The sequence below is a fragment of the Cyclopterus lumpus genome, chromosome 1, assembly GCF_009769545.1.
Source record: "Cyclopterus lumpus isolate fCycLum1 chromosome 1, fCycLum1.pri, whole genome shotgun sequence".
Classification (NCBI taxonomy): domain Eukaryota; kingdom Metazoa; phylum Chordata; class Actinopteri; order Perciformes; family Cyclopteridae; genus Cyclopterus; species Cyclopterus lumpus.
The window spans coordinates 24762714-24783370 of record NC_046966.1 but is presented as its reverse complement, the minus strand read 5'-3'; the positions used below and the strand labels follow the sequence as shown (position 1 = coordinate 24783370).

Genomic DNA, 20657 nt, shown 5'->3' with positions numbered 1-20657 from the left:
TATATGGTGTGGACAAACTTAGTTCATCGATAACTTTGATTATGTTTTTTTCTGAATGGGCCCAAATTAGAACAATATCTCTTCAAAGTCCAGATGTTTCAATACCATGGTCATTCTGGAATAAAATAACTAGTATATCCCTATTGCTAAATCTAATTGCAAAGCATAATTTGATTACGTCACCTATTGCAGGGATAATACAGCAGTCTGTGGTGCAATGGGATCCGACCTTGCAAAGTGAAGTGATTCCTTGTGTCTTTAATGTCAGAGAATAACAAGTGTTCCTTCTTGTAAATGTACAACTTTATTACCAGAAATGTTTTCTCTGAATATTACATCTCTCTCCCAGATATGTTTATTTATTTGTCTTGTACCTTTGAGTCAAGATTCCAGAACTTGTTCAGTTTTTGGTTTTCTGTACAGTTTTTGACCCTTTCAGTTGTTATTCTCCTGCACAGGCAGCGACCTGGTTGAAGCAGAGAAGACTGGCATTAAAATAGTGGAGTCTCCGTATGTGGTCTCCTTCAAAGACATACCCAAGTACTTCAAGCCGGGCCTCCCCTTGGACTTTACAGTAAGCCCCGTCTTCTGTGTTCATGATCCATCGACTAAAACTGCATATTTGCTTTTGTCCAGGAACATGATTGTGTCCAGTCTTGTGTTAAATGTGTCCTTCAGCTCAATCACAAGTGTATAAAATCAGAGAGAAAAATGATCTCCCTCCAACCTGTCCAGATGCAGGTGAGCCACCATGACGGCTCCCCGGCCCGAAACGTTGTGGTCACCTTGAAGCTGCTGAACACGGCCGTGGTCGTCTTCACCGGCAACGGCAGAGTCACCATCAACATGCCCGCTGATAGACGCCAACAAACCATCACGGTTAGTTAGAATTTTATAAAAAGTTCTCCTATCAGCTGGCACCAACTCTTAAAGCAATGAGAGTGCCTGAGGAGAGTGCCTGAGGAGGCACTCTCCTCAGGCATTCTTTCTATACTCTGAGACAGGCCCCTATATCCCTACTGGCCAAGAAGGATAAAGACCCGGTATTCTGCTCATCTTATCACCCTACTTAATGTGGATTTTAAAGTGCTGTCTAAAGTTCAATTCAATTCAGTTTATTGTGTATAGCCCAATATCACAAATTACAAATTTGCCTCAGAGGGCTTTACAATCTGTACACATACGACATCCCTGTCCCAGGACCTCACATCGAATCAGGAAAAACTCCCCAAAAATAACCTTTGAAAAGGGAAGAAACCTTCAGGAGAGCAACAGAGGAGGATCCCTCTCCCTGGATGGACAGATGCAATAGATGTCATGTGTACAGAATGAACAGCATTTACAAAGTTACATAAACACATTACATGAATATGACAATGTATGAATGGAACTCCAATCCATGAAACAGAAGGAGGTAGAGAGGAGGGGGGGGCGGGGCATCAGCAGGGCCACCACGTAAAGTCTTAGCTAAACGCCTGGAGAGCGTGATCCCAGATATTGTCTCACCTGATAAAACAGGATTTATCCAAGGCCGGCACTCCCATTCAAATTTACGAAAACTATTCAAGGTTGTCCATTCGGCCCCTTTAACATGACCAGAGGTAGTGGTTTCTCTTGATGCAGAGAAGGCCTTTGACCGGGTCGAGTGGAAATACTTATTTGCTGTCCTCCAAAAATGTGGCTTCTCTGAGGAATTCATTGCCTGGATCAGATTACTTTATTCCTCTCCCCTAGCCGCTGTAATCTCTAACACTACTCAATCTGACTACTTCCCCCTTGGACGGGGAACAAGACAAGGGTGTCCTCTTTCCACTCTCTTGTTCGCACCATCGAGCCCCTAGCAGTGGCACTGCGATTCTGTAAGGACTTTAAGGGTATACCTCGGGGTGATTTAGAACTGAAAGTTTCTCTGTACGCAGACGATTTGCTGCTGTGTGTCTCTAACCCATCTCTATCTCGCCCCTATATTCTAGATAACCTGAATCCGTTTTGGAAAATATCAGGATATAAGCTAAATTTGCCAAAAAGTGAACTTTTCCCTCTAAACTCTGAAGCAGAGGCACTCCCTTCCAGCCTTTTCCCCTTTAAGGTGGCCTGGGGAGGGATTCAAGTACTTGGGGATTGAGGTCACGCACTCCTTCCATTCTACTTTTAAAAATAACTATATTACCCTTTTGAATAAATGCAAACAGGATATGACTCGCTGGGCTTCGTTACCATTATCCCTAGTGGGTCGTGTCAACCTAGTTAAAATGATAGTATTACCCTCATTTTTATATCTCTTTCAAAAATATTCCTATCCTGATTAAAAAATCTTTTTTCATAAAAAAATATAATTTCTTTCAAACCTAGTCGGATCAGCAAGACTCAACTCCAAAGACCAAAGCGTGCAGGAGGCTTAGCTTTACCCTATTTTCTCTTTTACTATTGGGCATTCAATATCCCGAAGCTACTTCACTGGTTTGAAGACAGGCCAGAATAGAATAGAATTCTCCTCCTGCCGGCACCACCTTGTCTCAGTGGTCTGTGCAGCCCTACCTCTTCTTAGCAATAGCTAGTACAAACATAATAATAAATCACACAATAAGAATATGGGCTCAGATTAGGAGACATTTTGGGCTACAAGGAACCTCCACCTGCTCCCCCATTAAATGTAATCATATGTTTATTCCCTCCTGTACAGAAGACGCATTTACTCTGTGGTTTGATAAAGGGACTTCTGAGGTCAATCCATAATTTATACATAAAAGACACGTTTGCTTCATTCTCCCAATTATCACAAATCTATGATCTACCAAAGAACAATTTTTTTTACAGGTCATGAGCTTTGTACAAAAAACTTTTGACTCATTTCCGAACAAGCCCATGAAATCTCATGTTGACAGCCTCCTAGAACTGACCAATGGGACTCTATTTTAGACTTGATATATACATAATCTACATCCGCTAAACACAACTTGATACAGCTAAAAGTGGTACACAAGGCTCATTACACTAATGCTAGACTGGCAAAAATGATCCGTTATGTCCTCGATGTAAAGGCCAGCCAGCAGACCTGTTACACATGTTTTTGCTAAGCCCGAAACTCTCCACCTTTTGGATAAGTATTTTTAAAGCTTATAGTGAGATGTTTGCAACTCAATTTGACCCGGACCCGTCTTTGGTTTAACACCAGAGGAACTCTGTACCCGTTTACCAAATGAAGCCAATGTGTTCGTAGCCTTCACAACACTCCTTGCTCGACGTTTAATCCTTCTTAGATGGAAGCAACGTGCCCCTCCATCGTTCTCCCACTGGGTCAAAGATGTCATGTATTTCCTGACACTTGAAAAAATTAAATATACTCTTAGAGCTTCCTCCCAAACCTTTGATAAAGTATGGAGACCTTTTTTAGATTACTACGACTCATTACAAGAACCTCTCGACAAAGACTAATGTCGATCCCCTATCCGTCCCATAGCAACAGTGAGCAGCCCCCTCCCCCTTTGCTATTTAAATTTTGTTTTATTGTTTTTCTTGGCTATTAACCATTTTACGTTTCTCACTTTATTATTTGAGGATCGATCAATGCAATTATTTTGATGTGTCCATCACCTGAATGTACCTGAATTTACCTAAAGGTATACATTCCATAGCCTGTAACCCTACATTGGGTGGGTGGTGTGGGTATGGTCGGGAATGAGGTTTCAAATTTGGTGGGATAAAAACTGTGAAAATCAATAAAACATGTTTACAAAAAAAAGGAATTACATCATTGGTGATTATGGACATCCCTGTCATAGACCCCAGAGTCATAAAGGCTATTTCGTGAGATTTTTCATTATGTATGATCTTTCATCTCCTGTGCTCCTGTCCTTTGTCCTCCCTCATGCCAGACCCTTCCGAGTCATCAGCCGATGTCTTTCAGCTGGGCAGCAGCTTTGGCTCCGCCTGTACTGCTGACTCTGGGAATTGGAGTTCATTACCCAGCTGCCATGATGGGTTGTAGTCTCTGCTGCAACCACTGGGAGGGGATGTATCTCCCATTGATGACACCACAAAACAAAACTGTCACAAACCCTAATGCTTTCATTGTGCGTTTCCCAGGCTGAGACCACGCAGGCTGACCTGAGACCAGAGCAGCAGGCCAAACAACAGGTCACTGTTCAGCCGTACGTCCCCTTCAACCAGTACCAACAGAACTACCTGTACATCTCCACGGCGACCAACTTGGTGTCCTTAGAAGACCGGCTGTCCTTAAAGCTGAGCATCGCTCCTTCTGACCCGACGCACAGACAATTCATCACACACATCACCTACCTGGTGAGACGAGAACGCCGCACCACATTTACAATGCAGCAACCAAATCAAGTAAAACAAACATCTTATCCCCAAAACTCTCTCAGGTGCTGAGTAAAAGCAAAATCATTGTTGCCGAGCGCGTGAACGTGACGGGTCAGCGGGTCACCGCCATCGGGCTGACGGTCACCCCGGAGATGATGCCGTCGTTCCGCTTCGTGGCGTTCTACGGTATTCCATGGGAGGGGCGGGAGGAGGTGGTGTCGGACTCCATCTGGGTGGATGTGGCGGATTCCTGCGTTGGAGGGGTGAGTGATCAGTACGGAGGTATGAATGGACGTCTGGGATGGTGTTTACACCTCCTCAAATTCTTCATTACAGGCGAACAAGTCCTCTTCTATAAATCACAAATTAAGAAACTCAAACCCTCACACACTGTCCTGCAAATCCTCACTTGAGCACGAAATGTGGATTAATATGCCGCAGAAAATAGTCCCTCACAAATGCACGATTTACTTGTGTTTGAGTCACTTAATAACTACAGTGTCCAGATGTTTTGGGAAGTTACTGAGCCTTTAAAAAAAAAACATGTGTACCAGGGAGTTTCATGGGCTCTTTGAGGCCAATTTGAGATGTTGGTCTGTTGAATTGAATTGAAAAGGTCTGTCTTCCAGCTGAAAGTTGGCCCGGTGGACAAAATCGAGACTACAAGCCGGGAAGAACTTTAGTTTTCAGGTCAGAGGTGATCCGGGGGCAAAGGTCAGCCTGGTGGTTGTGGACAACGCTGTGTATCTGCTCAACCAGGACAGACTTACACAGAGGAAGGTGGGTGTGATAAAAAAATTAAAACAGTAGTTTTTTTTAACTTTGTTTTCAGCATTTAGATATTTTTTAAATGGTGGTCTGAGTCAACATATTATTTCTTTAAGCATTTTTATTTCGACAAGCATCACAAGTGTTTTTAAAGTACCTTAGCGAAACGTCTCGTCACCTTCAACGGGACCTTGTCCTCAGATTTGGGGCGCGGTGGAGCACGGAGACATCGGCTGCACCCGAGGGGGAGGCAGAGATGCCGGATCAGTGTTCTCAGACGCTGGACTGCTCTACGCCTCCAGCGCCGGGTTCCAAACCCAAACCAGACAAGGTAACCTACGAGCATGTTTCCTGGTACCTCAATAGATGAATGGTCTATTTGAAATAACCACATAGTAAATAAAGCCTGTTTCTGTTTGGTTTAACTGAGTTTTGAGTATAAATGATCAATTTAGAGGATGTAACAAGATGAGATTCATATTAATTAAATAATCGCTCTGCCCTAATTTGAGCTACTTCAATAAGAAGTGATGTTTATCAGATACAGCTGATAGATCTCATCGATACGTTGAGTTGACGCTGTGTTGCATATCATATAGAATTGTGTCATTACATCCTTGATATCTATCAGAGTGGCATCCTTTTTTTTCTTCTTCTTAAACGCTGGTTATTGATCAGATATTTCTTTAGTTTAACCAAAAAGATTTTCATGATCGAGACAAAAATGATCACGCATTTTGATCTTCTCCCCAGACCTGCAGTGTCCACCGCAGTGCCAGAAGGAGGCGTTCAGCCGATCTGCTGCAGCGTAAAGCCCAGCTGGGTGAGTACAATGAGTCAAGTTGACATTTTAAATTAGGTTTTTATTTACTCTACATTGAAAGTTATATTTTTGGTTTGTTGGTTTTTTATGTCTGTTTGTCAGTAGGATTACAGAAAAACTTGGACCGAGAAAGAACCTATGACATTTCCGAATCACATGGTCCCGTTGTTTTTTACTTTCCTTAACATCAAGTGCCCATCTAGTAGCCGATGTCTGAGCAAGAAGCTCCTTTTTTCACACCTGGCAGACATAGAGAAGCATTACATCGCACTGGATTTGTGTTTCCGTCTATCTGATGAATCAAAGTCAACATTCTCTTTTCTGGTTTGGTCTCCAACAACTTCTGAGGAAACATCTGGCTCTTTTGCTGCTCAATATTCCACTTTCTTCATCGGCTAGCCTCTAACTTTGATCATTCTCTGTTCTCAGTTCCCATTAGAACATTGTATATGAGCACTGATGACTGACGGCTGGTTCCTTCTGCCTCCAGAGAGTCATTACAAGGAGAAGCTGCAGCATCGCTGCTGTAAGGACGGCCTCAGGGAGATTCCCATGCCGTACTCTTGCATGCGACGCTCCTTCTACATCACGGAGGGCTGGGAGTGCATCAAGGCCTTCCGCTACTGCTGCGCCGCCTTCAGGAACCAGGCGTTTAACACGGAGATTCCCACCACCCCGCCACCCTTGACCACAGCTCCACCCCGCAACTGCTTTAAAGACATATCCGATCCTTTTAATGTGAGGGAAGTGTGTGCGGGGCAAGTACTAGGTAATTACTCTACTTCAATCTTGTTTTTCCCCATTCTGTTTGATTTTAAATTAGCAGAAAACATTTTGATTTTGAATTTTTTCTGATGTGATGTTTGTAGTTTGCTAGTGTGATTATAACTATCACCGCATTAAAAGGGTAGCTGAGGCAGATGAGAATGCCATTAGTTTGCAGGTGTTTGGTCACAAACCAAATATTCTTGCTGAATCTGAAGGCACACGATTTTGGTATGGGAAACATTCTGTTTGTAATCCATGTACCGATCAAGGTTGAGCAAACGTGGAGCGCAAACGAGGCAGAAAGCATTGGCCGAAATGCAATCGCTGAACCCACTGGCTAACTTCTGAGGGTGATTTAGCTTTAAAATAATTATATTTTAACAATGTTGTAGTGGTGGAGACCGATCTTGGTTTCGAAACCTGTCTCAAGACCACTTTTTGAAGGTCTTAAACTTGGTCTTGGTCTTGACCTGGTCTCAACCCCTCAAAGTCTTGGTCTTGTCTCGGGTCTGGATAAACTCAGGTCTTGGTCTTGACCTGGTCTCCACCCCTCAAAGTCTTGGTCTTGTCTCGGGTCTGGATAAACTCGGGTCTTGGTCTTGACCTGGTCTCAACCCCTCAAAGTCTTGGTCTTGTCTTGGTCTGGATAAACTTGGGTCTTGGTCATGACCTGGTCTCAACCCCTCAAAGTCTTGGTCTTGTCTCGGGTCTGGATAAACTCGGGTCTTGGTCTTGACCTGGTCTCAACCCCTCAAAGTCTTGGTCTTGTCTCGGGTCTGGATAAACTTGGGTCTTGGTCTTGACCTGGTCTCAACCCCTCAAAGTCTTGGTCTTGTCTTGGTCTGGATAAACTTGGGTCTTGGTCATGACCTGTTCCCAACCCCTCAAAGTCTTGGTCTTGTCTCGGGTCTGGATAAACTCGGGTCTTGGTCTTGACCTGGTCTCAACCCCTCAAAGTCTTGGTCTTGTCTCAGGGCTGGATAAACTCGGGTCTTGGTCTTGACCTGGTCTCAACCCCTCAAAGTCTTGGTCTTGTCTCAGGGCTGGATAAACTCGGGTCTTGGTCTTGACCTGGTCTCAACCCCTCAAAGTCTTGGTCTTGTCTCAGGGCTGGATAAACTCAGGTCTTGGTCTTGACCTGGTCTCAACCCCTCAAAGTCTTGGTCTTGTCTTGGTCTGGATAAACTCGGGTCTTGGTCTTGGTCTGGTCCCAGTTTATCTCGACTACACTGCTGTTAACTCAGTACAAAGTGGCTTCTTGTGAAACCATCTGGTCGCAGACGTCGTCTCTTAACTCTCCAATCTCCCATCTGAAGTGTCTCATCGGACTCTAACAATTCTGTTATTCGGATATCTGCTGGCTTCACCGAAACCCCATGAATATTGCCCCTTGCCTCGAGGCTTTTCATCATCAGACCTTCTAATAAGCCGATAAGTTTCTAACCAAACTATTGAAAAAAGTACAAATTTTATCTGATGATGGCGCCAGATGAAAAGTCAAGAAGATAATCAAACTAATCTTGAGGGGGACATGAACCGAATATCGTTGCCAAAACCTTTCACTAAAAACCAAGAAAGTCAAAGGAAAAGGTGGTGGACCGATCTTGCCGTTCCAAGAGCTGCTAAAGTGACACCGATCCGAATCATTCCTTCCACCGAGCTCATAAAGGTTTTTGACCAATAGTGCTGCAGAGTCGGGTCCCCGTTTTATTTCATTGCATGCAAGGACGGAATTGTCAGAGATGCAATTTTCCCACTTTTCCACTGATCTACAGGTTGCATTACCACCTCAAAAAACAAAGCCAATGAGCAATCAAAGGGAGGGTAATATAAGACTGCAAGCTAGTAAACAATGATGTGAAATATTTGTTCCGGAAAAAGCCCTTTTATATGCAGATGATTTATGAGGAAGGAAATGCATTCAACTCGTTTGTCAGAGGGGAGAAACCATGAATGTTAACATACCTTAAATTAAGTGTGTGTGCAGACATATTAACAGCTTCTAGATTTATATATTAAAGATAGGCAATGAGAGGTCCAGACCTGCTAATCATTTAAAAATGTGCCCACATAGATTGGACACGTCAACATGTATTAGCTGGACCTAAAGGTTCGCCTGGACTGCCCGTATTGCTTGGACCTCAACTGCACATGACCTATTCGAATGCAAACAAAATGGCGGAAGAAGAAGAAGTGGAGGAGGATGAGGAGGAGGAGGAAGAGGAATATCTGGATGAGACTCAAGTGTATCTGCGATCCAAGTTCTACGAGTCTTGGCTGTGGACGGATGTCAAACTGCCCAACCAGGCTCACAGAGACGGGTGAGTGAAACATTAAAGTTACATCAGAGGCAAATGATTGTCATTAGTTTACTCAAATAGCGTCACTCTGAATTTAATTTGTATTCCTACATTTTATTACAATTATAATCAAAACTGATGGAAATCAGCATGATAGTGGCAAAGCAATGAAATAGAATTGTAGAAAGAAAAAAAAGACTGACATGAAAACCCATATGGGACTTTATTAAAAAGTATTAGACACAGAAGAAACCAAGACTGGCAAAAATGGGACTTATTAGGATCAGTATTCTTAGACAGAAATAAGGTATCATCCTAAAATAATATAAAAAGGACTTTTCTTATATTGTTGTTCTATTGTAGTTTCAAGATCTATTGATTTTGCTGAAGATAAAACGTTTCTAAACGTATGGGTGTTTGTGAAGAGCCCTAAATTGAAGCGGAGCAGTTTCATTTGACTGCAGTGTAGTCGGACAGTATGTGACTCAGTTTGTTTGAGTCCATGAATTATCTCCACGGGAACAAGGTCATCCCTTAAAAGGAAACAGAGATTAAGTGTTAACCGACATGTTGTAATTGTAAAGATTTTGGTATTTAGTAATGGTGGTGTAAGAGTGTTTGTTTGATCAACCCTCCAATGTGCTTGTGTGTTGTGACGTATGATGATGATTCTAAAAACGTCTTAGCTAACGTCTAACACAGACAGTATTACTAGATCTCAGTGCTTCATTTGACACGGTCGACCATGACATACTACTAGAAAGACTAAAAGTCTGGGTAGGACTCTCTGGCGCAGCCCTTAACTGGTTTGAATCCTGTTTGAAGGACCAACAATACTTTGTGTCTATAGCTAATTACACATCAGAGCTGACTAGGATGACATGTGGTGTTCCCCAAGGTTCAATATTGGGGCCTCTTCTGATCATTACTGAGTCCTCACTAAGACCAGGAAAGTGGATCACATCACTCCAGTTCTGAGGTCTTTGCACTGGCTTCCTGTCCAATGAAGAATTGACTTTAAAATCCTGCTGCTGGTTTATAAAGCACTCAATGGTTTAGGGCCTTAATATATTGTGGTCTGCTGCTACCTTATGAACCATCCTGACCCCTAAGGTGGTTTGGGACTGGTCTACTTCCTGTTCCAAGAGTCAGAACTAAACATGGAGAAACAGCATTCAGGTCTGCTCAGACCCTCAGCTCCTTTAAATCCAGATTGAAGACTTTTCTGTTTTCTGAACAAGATTCAAGGATACCAATCAATTTCTGCATTTCACTACTGCATTTTATTTCTCTAACTGGACTGCAACCATTATTCTATTTTTTGCTTTTTTGACTGTTTTTAATGTTTGAATGAATGTTCTTAGTTGTTTTGAATTGCCTTGTTGTTGAAAGGTGCTATACAAATACACTTGTCTTGCCTAAGCTAAAAGAAGGTTAATTTTAAATATCTATTATTGTGAGTTGCATTTGAAGGCAGCATTCGATGCAGCTCTGCCCCAAATGTTTCTTATCTTGTCTGTCCAGTTTCTGTTCAGGATATTTAAGCAAACAGAAGCACCTCCCCTCTGCCTGTTGATAGGATTTTGAAAATGCTGCAATGGACCAGCAACTGGGTCCTAAAAGCAAAAACCCAGTCAGTGATATTTGACGTAACAATATGTGTCTGATAGAAAGATGGATCAAGGACTATCCAAACCCTTTCACTCCGTTTCATCATGTGACGAATAACACACAGCACTGAACTACCAACATTGCATCATGTTTTGTTTGGTCAGTGACAAGCGCTGGATAAACAGCTCCGGATCAACAGTACAGACTCTGTTTCCCGTGTTAGACAGACATCCATGTTAAATCTTATTTCCCCCCCATTGCATACACTAAACTAACATTTATAGAACCATGGCTGTATTATGTAATGGATGCTTTTTAAAGATACTGTCGGCCACAACCATCAGCGCACACGGTCAATGGATCACTTTGAAATTAAAAGGCTGTAAAGCCAGATACCACCGAGTGATCCGGGCGTTGTATGTGGCCCCGAACAACCCAAAGGGAAGCGTGGTGAATTGGTATAACCCATGCAGAGTGGAGAAGGCCGTCTTTTCCTTGGACTCTGGCGACAGAGGAATCTGCCAATAGCCCTTGGTTAAATCCAGGGTCGTAAAGAAACGTGCAGTCGGTCCAGGAGTTCGTCGACCCGGGGCATTGGGTTAGCATCGGAACGTGACACACCGTTCACCCTGCGATAGTCCACACAGAATTGTATAGATCCATCCTTCTTGACCACAAGAACAATGGGATTACACCAGGCACTGTTGGACTGTTATATTACCCCCATCTCCAGCATAGCAGCCAATTCCCTCTGAACCACCTTTCTCTTGTGTTCAGGTAACCTATAGGGTTGCGACCGCACCGTCACGCCCGGAGGCGTCTCAATTCGGTGCTCTATGAGGTTTGTGCATCCTGGCAGGAGAGAGAACACGTCAGCAAACTGCTCTTGCAACTGGGAAATGTCTGTTCTCTGGGTCCCGGAGAGATGGTCTTCACAAAGGAGCGAGGCCAGATTGGTTGATTTTGGCACCTCAGGCCCCAGCTCCTCTCCATTGTATACCGTGGACACCAGAGAAACAGACTCCGCCTCTCTCCATGCTTTTAGGAGGTTGAGGTGGTAGATCGGTGTAGCTCCGCCCCTGTCAGAATGCACCACCTCATAGTCGACACTTGGCGAGGAGTTTAGAGCTGGAAGAAGGAATCTCTTACGGGATTCTGACTCGTACAAAGTGATATCTGCGTGCACTCCGGTGAAATGGCCCGATGAGGTCCATGCCGATTCGCTCAAACGGTACCTCCATTATAGCCCGGAGTATCAATTAGTAAACCACCCGGCCATTCCGAGGGCGCCTTTGCCAATTGATACTCCGGGCAAGATGCACACCAACGTCACACATCCCCCCAGATGTCCAGTCAATAAAATCGGGTCATTATCCGGTCCAGTGTTTTATCATATCCCATGTGACCAGCCATCGGGTTATAGTCAGCCGCCTGGAAAATCATTTCCCGGCGGCTCTTCGGCACCAGCAACTGGGTGTTTTCCTGCCCTGTCTGAGTGCCACGGCTCACACGGTACAGCCTGTCGATCATCAATGAGAAGTGAGGGTATGACTGCGCTGCGTCAGCTGACCATCAGTTTTTATCACTTGGTCAGAGGCCGAGCGCAGAGTATCATCCCAAGCTCATCACTGGAGCTCAGGAGCCGGTGGAGTCTCCACGGGAGGCACAATTAGGCCTCCACCTTGTACCGTTTCCTGAGCACACTCCCCCACGGCCTTCAGCAGCTGAGCCTAACCACGCCACCACATACACAAAATTACTACACAAAGATGCAAAATAACAAAAAAGAGACACACAATGGAAACAATATGATAATAAAGATAAATAAAGATACATACAACGGCCAATTATAGATGCAAAAAGATTACAAAGATGCACAATGACCAAAAATATGTCTCTGAATCCACGGCTCTTGATCCTGTGTAGGAGCCTGGAGGTGTAGGGGTCCTTTACATGTCTTTGACAGGGGACCCTTTGTCTCATAATCCATCCACCTTTCCAGCTATGCTATACTTTGTATTTTGTACACCTAAATAGATTTTGACCTTGGACCTCCTGGTGATAACAAGGATATGAATCTGATCAACAGGTTGGCGTTGAAGAACGTGGACCATCCCTTACCCGACAGCATCACAGAGTGGGGAATTCTGGCCATCAGTGCATCACTTCACACAGGTAGGAGGAGGGTAGCCATCAGGAATCATGGAAAGAAATGGTACAAATGGGGTCCTTCATCCAGACCCAATCCAGGCCCTCTAGTTTTGTATGATACCAGTATCTTCAGTCTAACTTTAAACAGTTTTATTTACTAGTCTGCTTCAGTCATTTAAGTGAGAAGCCCACAGTTTTCCCATTCCTCCATGTTCAGGATCTTGTTCTCTCTTGTACTCTGGCTTTTCTTTTTTTGAGCCAGTCAGGCTACTACCCTTTACGTCTTAATAATAGCGGCACAAGTCTGTTCTGCACATCTAACCTCCACATTGACTGTTTATAAGAAGTGGACGTTGTCATTATGACGTCACCAATTGGTTCGTAGACTGCCGTTTTGTAGCCTCGAGTTCGGCAACGTGGCTATCGCCTTGTTTTTTTCCGCAAACAAAGAACGGACGTTACCATGTATGGGTCATTTTGAGGAGTAACTTAGAGACGCCGTATACATCTCCAGTAGAGAACTGTCAATCACAGTAGCCCCGCCCTAAAGCATACCCTTCTTTATTATCTATTTCACTCTAAATGGTGAGTAAACTTGATCCCATTTCAGGGTCATCTGTACCCTTTGATTTGTTATACAGTGTTTGTTACATTGTGGTCATTTTTTTACCCACAACATTTTACGAAGCCTCCCACAGCTTGTGATGACAACTCTGGCTTTTACAAATGAGGGTTTCACATATTCAGTGTCCCCAATGTTATGAAAGCTGAACTATGAATATGCACATTTATTTCCCTCTGCTAAAATGTCACAATGCACTGCACATATACAGTATATCTTATCTTAACAACAACCGTCACTACCCCTACATTCTGTAGACCTTTTGTTGAATGTGTCCTCCAAGTTGCTCAACTCTACAGGAAATATATATATATATATATATATATATATATATATATATATATATATATATATATATATATATTTATCGTGTAATAGCACAGAAAACTCTTAATGTTACCTTTTACAAAACAAATCCTTGAAAGTTGAAGTCTCTGAACTCAGAGGATGAAAGTGAAACACATTCAACATGTGCAGAAGGCCCATCACTAATGTGCTCCTGAATGTCTGTAGGCTTCTGTGTTGCGGAGCCGTACAACGTCAGAGCCTGGAAGCGTTTCTTCGTGGACCTGAAGCTGCCGTATTCAGTGGCGAGGAACGAACAGGTCCAGATTAAAGCGGTGGTGCATAACTACTGGGAGGAAGACCTGCAGGTAAGAAAATCACCTCCGAACTACCCACTGCACAGTCACTTCCTTGATATTCATCGGGAGGATTTAGTAAATATAGAATTTATTTTCTACAACTAGTAGCCTCATTTGATTTGCAGCAAGCTCAAGTTCTGTTTTGATGCTTTTTAATGCAACAGCCCCTCATTTACATCAAGTACAGTCTTAGTCATTGTAATATGTGGATGAATTGTGATGTTAAGATTATTAGAAATGATTTGTCAATAGAAGTTATATAACACAAGTTACTTGAAATATTAAAAGGGCTTACTTGGCAAAGTCGACATATAAGAGCATATGTGCCAGTCAGGGCTGAGCCCAAATTCAACACCTCGATAAAACTAAATAAATGTATTTATTGTATTTATGTAAGTTATAATGAGACTAAGAGTTAAAACCTCATTGAGGCTGTGCTGAGGCCCAGTATAGAGCTCCAACCCTTGTGTGGTTTTGTCATCCAGACAGTTTTCGTGTATCTGGTGGACCCGCTGCATTTTTTTTTTTTTTAATTCAACACAATCAAACAATTTTATGTTAAACTACTCAACAGATCACAATTACCAGCAATATAAATAGCATATATGGTTAATGTTTGCCCTTTACCTTCGTTAGATCACATTTATGAATTAAATTGCTCCTCGTTTGTTGTAAAATTTAATAAACAAAAGAAAATCAATTATAATCGCAGGTTAGGGTTGTAAGATAGGGGGAGGCGGTGCACCCACTTGTACCACAAGGTCCTGTTATCACAGCGGAATTAGAATACCATTCGCTTTCACATCACATTTCAGTTAGCTGACACTTTTATCCAAAGCGACTGCATTCAGCCGTGAGTACAAAGTCAGAGCAACAGGAATCAAGAAAGAACAGTTTCTTCAAGAAATACAAAATACAAAGTGCTAAAAGTAAGTGCCGTCTAAGCCGTCTGGGGAGCTCATTCCAACATTGATTTCACTATTGTTTGACTTGAAACTAGAGATTGAGACCATAAACTCATGTTTACTGAGGGAATAAATCAAGAGAGAAGTAGAGTCATTTGTATAGACTTCTATACAGTTGGACTTTTTTCCAACCAGAGAAGTCAGTGGAGATAATGCAGGTTTTAAGACACTTCTGTCTACCAGGCTGGCAGTTGATAACTAAAATGATAATAAGACAAGTTAGCAAGCTGTTAGCATGCTAACAGTTTCTTATTAGCATTAGACAAAAAGTGCAAGTATGTGCTAGTAATCTATCCAATATCTAACCAGACATTTCACTTATTGTAGAACCACAAATACCAGCCACATGGTGGCACTCAAGGAAAAGTTAGGGGATTTTCAGTCAGCAGGATTCATGGCTAAAAATATAATGCTAGGTTTCCCCTGTTTCCACTCAAAGTGAGTTCAATAAAATATTTTCTTAAATAAATGAATACTCTTCCTGGGTTCCCACTCAGGTGAGGGTGGTGCTGATGAAGACAGAAGGCATGTGCAGCATTGCCTTCAAGAACCAACACAAGCAGGAAGTGAGTGTGCCGGCCGGATCTTCTGTCACGGTGCCGTACACCATCATGCCGCTGGTGGTGGGGAAACTTCCTCTGGAGGTGATGGTGGTGGGCAAAGACATGATGGGAGGAGACCGCATCCAGAAACTACTCCGGGTGGTGGTGAGTCACTCTTGCTGATGGAGGGGTCTTTGTTCTTCTAAAAACAGCTGCTGACACAGGAAAGTTGATGTTCTGCATTGGAAAAGAAGTGTGTCTTTCCTTGAAGGTTAGAGTATAATATAGATGTACATGAAGCTCATTATAAGATAAGAGACTGACTTGAATAAAGATAACTCTTTTCTGACCCCAAACAGCTGGATGGAGTGCAGAAGACTAATGTTTGGAGTACGGTGTTGAACCCGTCTGCTGAGGGAGGTAAGAAGATCGGAGCGATTCATAATTTCATGTTATCTCCTTTAAATACAAGACAAGGCATCTTTATTCATATAGCACATTTCAGCAACAACGGGGATATAAAGTTCTTAATTAAAAAAACTGCATTGAGACAAAGTGCAAAAAACAAAAATGCCACTAAAGGACATTCAAATACAACATTCAAGAGCCCAAATAATAGACAATACAAACTGGCTGAATAGAATAGGACAGGCATAAGATTAAAGACTTAAAAGTAACAGTGCGATGTAAGAAACTATTGCATTACGGGGGGATTGGCGGTTCAATACGCCAAATTGAACCGCCAATCCCCAGCTAACCACTGACCCACAGTCGCCCTATTTAATAAACTTAAACTTTATTACTTACGTCATATTACGTATTTTACATACATGAACCCATCCTGAGAAAATTAGGAGCAGTGGGCTACTGTGAAGCGCCCGGGGAGCAACTGGGGGTTCAAGGACACTAAGACATGCAAACTATGGGGAGAGTGGGGATCGAACCAGCTACCCATGAGCCAGCAGCAAACGAAAAGGTTGTCAGCCTGGATTTAAAAGAACTGAGTTACAGCTGAACTGCAGTTTTCTATGAGTGTGTTCCAGATACTTAGTGAATAAAAACTCAACGCTGCTTCTCCATGTTTAGTTTTGACTCCGGGTACAGAAAGCAGATCTGCATGGACAACCTTTTCTTAATCACCTGGAGACATAAACCCTTTAATCCATGATTATATATTCTGAAAATGATTGTGGGCTGGCTTTGTAATTGTCTTAATGTAGCTGTTGAAATTCAGGTCTAAGTTCATGACTTTCCCAAGATATCCACCACATGTATTCCCCTTTTATGGGATTTCATGCTTACGTCCTTTCCTCTCTGCCGAGAACCAGTTAAGTTCTAACTCTGGTGTTCTCTTGTGGGCTGAGTATGTGACACATCTTAATGAACTTGTGTTCTCTTTATCGATTCACATATTGCCGTTTAAACCACCTGTATACATTGTGTTGTTGTTTTTCTGCACAAACAACTACAAGATCTATTTTGAAACTCTTTGAATTCTTATGTGGTGTCTTTACGTTGTAATGAATGGATCCTCTTCAGTTATGGGATACAAAAGTGTAACTTTATGGTTCTTTGCTTCTGTCCACTACAGGAACGCAAACTGTCCATGTGGACAAGATTCAACTGGAGTCAGTTGTGCCGAACTCTGTGCCACAGTCATTCATCAATGTCAGAGGTCAGTCACTGACCGAGTGGTGAAAAGGATTCAAAATGAACCTTTGGAGAGTGCTCTGATTCCTGATTCCTCCTTTCTCCGAAAGGCAATGTGTTGGCAGACAGCATTGATAACTCCATCAGTGAGGACTCCCTGGCCTCCCTGATCCGGATGCCCGGCGGCTGTGTGGAGCAGAACTTGGCCAGAATCACTCTGCCGCTCATCGGCACGCTCTACCTGGAGCGAACCAACAACTGGGAGAGTGTAGGTGTGGAGCGCAAGGCTGAAGCTCTCCGCTACATCAAGAGAGGTGAGAATGAAGGAAAGACCGCGTTGAAACATGGATGAATGGATACATGGATCGTCTGATACAAAGATTGCTAAGTGGCTTTTTGAATACACATATGAATGTGGCCACATCAGTGGATGGATGTGTGGTTGTATACAGCAATGAATAAATTGCTGGATGAATGGATGGACCGATTTATAAATGGCTAGTTTGATACATGGGATGGATGGATGGGTAGAATAGCAACATTTTAAAAGCTCTGTTTACATTATGAGTACATTAAGATGTATCTCTCTCTCTCCTTCATATGCCATTTTTTTATTATTTCATCTTCTTTTCAGGCTATGAGATACAGCTGCATTTCAGAAAGAGTGATGGCTCCTACCCCCCCTACAGGAAGGAAGGTGCAAGTACATGGTACTCTCAACATGTTTTACATAAATACAATATGTGTTGATTTCCAAGAAAAAATATGAAAAATGTAAGAGAACCGATGTAACATGTGGGATGTTTGAATTTGTGCATGCAAACATATGTTTCCTGTGCCACATTCTGAAAGGAAACACTGTAGAAAAGCAATTCAAAAGTCAGAATGTTTTGATATCAGTGTTACATTACATGTCATTTAGCTGACGCTTTTATCCAAAGCGACTTACAATAAGTGCATTAAACCATGAGTCCAAACTCAGAACAACAAGTCCTCATCACTTAACCTGTTATATACGTTGTGTAACATTTAAAAAAGTGATCAGATGTAGTTCTAAACCGCTTGATTTTCAGGATCACAGCGTACGCGGTGAAAGTTTTCTCCATGGCTCACTCCATCATCGGCATCAAAAGAGAGCATGTGTGCGACCCTCTGAACTACCTGGTGACGAAGAAACATCAGCTTCACAGGGGCAACTTTGTGGAGAGCAATCCGGTTTACAGCACTACCATGACGGTGAGACTTAGAAAACACACTCGGCAGCTAAACCTTCCTCTTTCCTTTCTTGTGGTCCTTCATTTTTGTTTCCCTTTAAATTCACTTAAATCAATGAAATCCCTTTTAAATAACTTAACCTTCCTCTTGTGTTAGGGTCGGCACCGACCCGTTTTAGGTTTTAAATGCATAAAAGAACCACATACATTTAGTTTATTGCATCAAGGCTTTTTTGGCTTTGTCAGGAACCTCCATTTCAACAAAATAAAACACTAAATTAAATTTTCACTAAATTATAAAATTCTCTGGTTGAAATTATGACCTTTGTGTTGTTAGGGTCGGTTTCGACCCAGTTATAAAAATAAGATTATAAAGCAATAATTAGAGCCCAAACTGAAATCCTAAGTGCACTGTCAGCCAACACAGTGACAGCCAGCTCCTCTCCCAATCATGTGAGCTTTAGGGGATTCTCATGTTGCCTTGTTATCCAGTAAACCTGCACACAAACAAAGACGGGCATGTCCCCAGAGATGGGAGGTCCATTCAGTATAGAGCTGGTGACTCTATACGGATTGTGGATCATATATTTGCTGAAAATGGACATAGAGCAGCATAGTGATATGGATGAGCAGGTTTCTGAGGAGGAAGACAATGTGGAGTAACATCCAGAAGACACAGACACGTCTGATGAGTCTGATGAGGAGGTCACCGGTGGTGAAGCTGCTCCCGCTGAAAGATTCAAGTCCAGAAATGGTCCAAAGATCTGTTGGATCCAGAACCTCATGATGTACATGGCAGGGCAGCTGCTGCAAATGTCATCAAAATGACCCCTGGAATCACACGGTTTGCTGTCACGAGAGTCAGTGACATCAAGACATGTTTTGAGCCATTTATGCCATTGTCACTAAAAAGAGTCATCATTGCTATGACAAACCTTGAAAGAAAAAAGTCCACGGTACATGTGGAAAGACATTGATGAGGAATACCTGGGTGCTTATATTGGTGTGCTTCTTATTGCTTGAGTGTACAGATCCTGCAATGAGGCCACTGATAGTCTCTGGGATGCATCGACAGGCAGAAATATTTTCCAGGCAACAATGTTACTGCAGCTTTGGTCAGACAGCAGAGCTCACCTAGCACTCCGTCTACGCCATTAGTTTTGGAACTAGTAATTGATTTCTATTGGTTTGATTTGCTTGATTGGTTGTTGTTTGTTTGACCATTCAAATCTATGTTGTGTTACTTGTTCTGCTTTTCAGAACAAGTAACAACACAGTAAGAAAGAGGCAGGAGTGGGGATACTTTGAGGTGTTTTTTCACGGAAAAAGAGAGGGTCCCCTCCCTGTGCCTGCGGGTTGCAGGGAGTAAGGCTTTAACTGTTGTTTGTGCTTATCTGGCTTTCTTGGAGTTGGTGGAAGGGGGTAAAGAGCGCCTCCTTCTGACTCCATAGTTCTCCCGGGAGACTTCAGCGCTCACGTCGGCAATGACAGAGAAACCTGGCGTGAGGTGACGGAGAGGAACGGTATGCCCGATCTGGACTATTGGACTTCTGTGCTAGCTATGGTTTGTCTATAACACCATGCTCGAACATAAGGTGGCTCATAAGTGTACCTGGAACCAGAAGACCGGGGTGGAAAGAGCACTTTGAGGAACTCCTTAACCCAACCAACATGTCCCCTGGAGAGGAGGCAGCGCCTGAAGACCCTGGCGGAGGTCGCTAAGGTAGTCAAAACGTTCCGTGTCTTGGCTGACACACCTATTCAATGTCACATGGGGGTTGGGAACAGTGCCCAGGGACTGGCAGACCAGGGTGGTGGTTGCCATTTTTAAAATGGGGGGTCGGAGAGTCTGCTCAAACTATCAGGGTGTCTCACTACTTAGCCTCCCGGGGAAAGCCTATGCTAGGGTACTCGAAAGGATGCTCCGACCGTTTGTCAAACCTCAGATTCAAGAGGAGCAGTGTGGATTCCGTCCCAGTTGTGGAACAGTGGACTTGCTCTTTAGCCTTGCAAGACTTCTCGAAGGGACCTGGGAGTTTGCCCAACCAGTCTACATGTGCTTTGTGGACTTGGAGAAGTCTTTCGACCACACCCCTCTCGGGTTCTTACAGGGGATGCTGCGGGAGTATGTGGTGCCGGACCCGTTGCAACGAGCCATCCACTCTCTGCAGATCAGTGCGGCTGCAGCAGTAAAACAGACGCTGCACCGGACTGTCTGGGTGAAGAGGGAGCTGAGTCGGAAGGTGAAGCTCTCAATTTCCCAGGCGGTCTACGTT

At 43.2% G+C, this 20657-nt stretch overlaps 1 protein-coding gene across 1 annotated transcript in view; it reads left to right on the top strand.

Moving 5' to 3' along the window:
* LOC117733431 (complement C3-like) overlaps nt 1-20657 on the top strand; it is a 178539-nt gene that overhangs the window by 22216 nt on the left and 135666 nt on the right. Inside the window, 20 exon segments of the mRNA XM_034537114.1 lie at nt 459-574; nt 736-879; nt 4087-4302; nt 4386-4586; nt 4953-4987; nt 4989-5103; nt 5293-5422; nt 5845-5858; nt 5860-5914; nt 6405-6683; nt 8781-9003; nt 12683-12768; nt 13880-14019; nt 15473-15682; nt 15877-15937; nt 17109-17192; nt 17278-17481; nt 17802-17877; nt 18241-18403; nt 20493-20624. Of these exon segments, the coding sequence (XP_034393005.1) occupies nt 459-574; nt 736-879; nt 4087-4302; nt 4386-4586; nt 4953-4987; nt 4989-5103; nt 5293-5422; nt 5845-5858; nt 5860-5914; nt 6405-6683; nt 8781-9003; nt 12683-12768; nt 13880-14019; nt 15473-15682; nt 15877-15937; nt 17109-17192; nt 17278-17481; nt 17802-17877; nt 18241-18403; nt 20493-20624 (2684 nt within the window).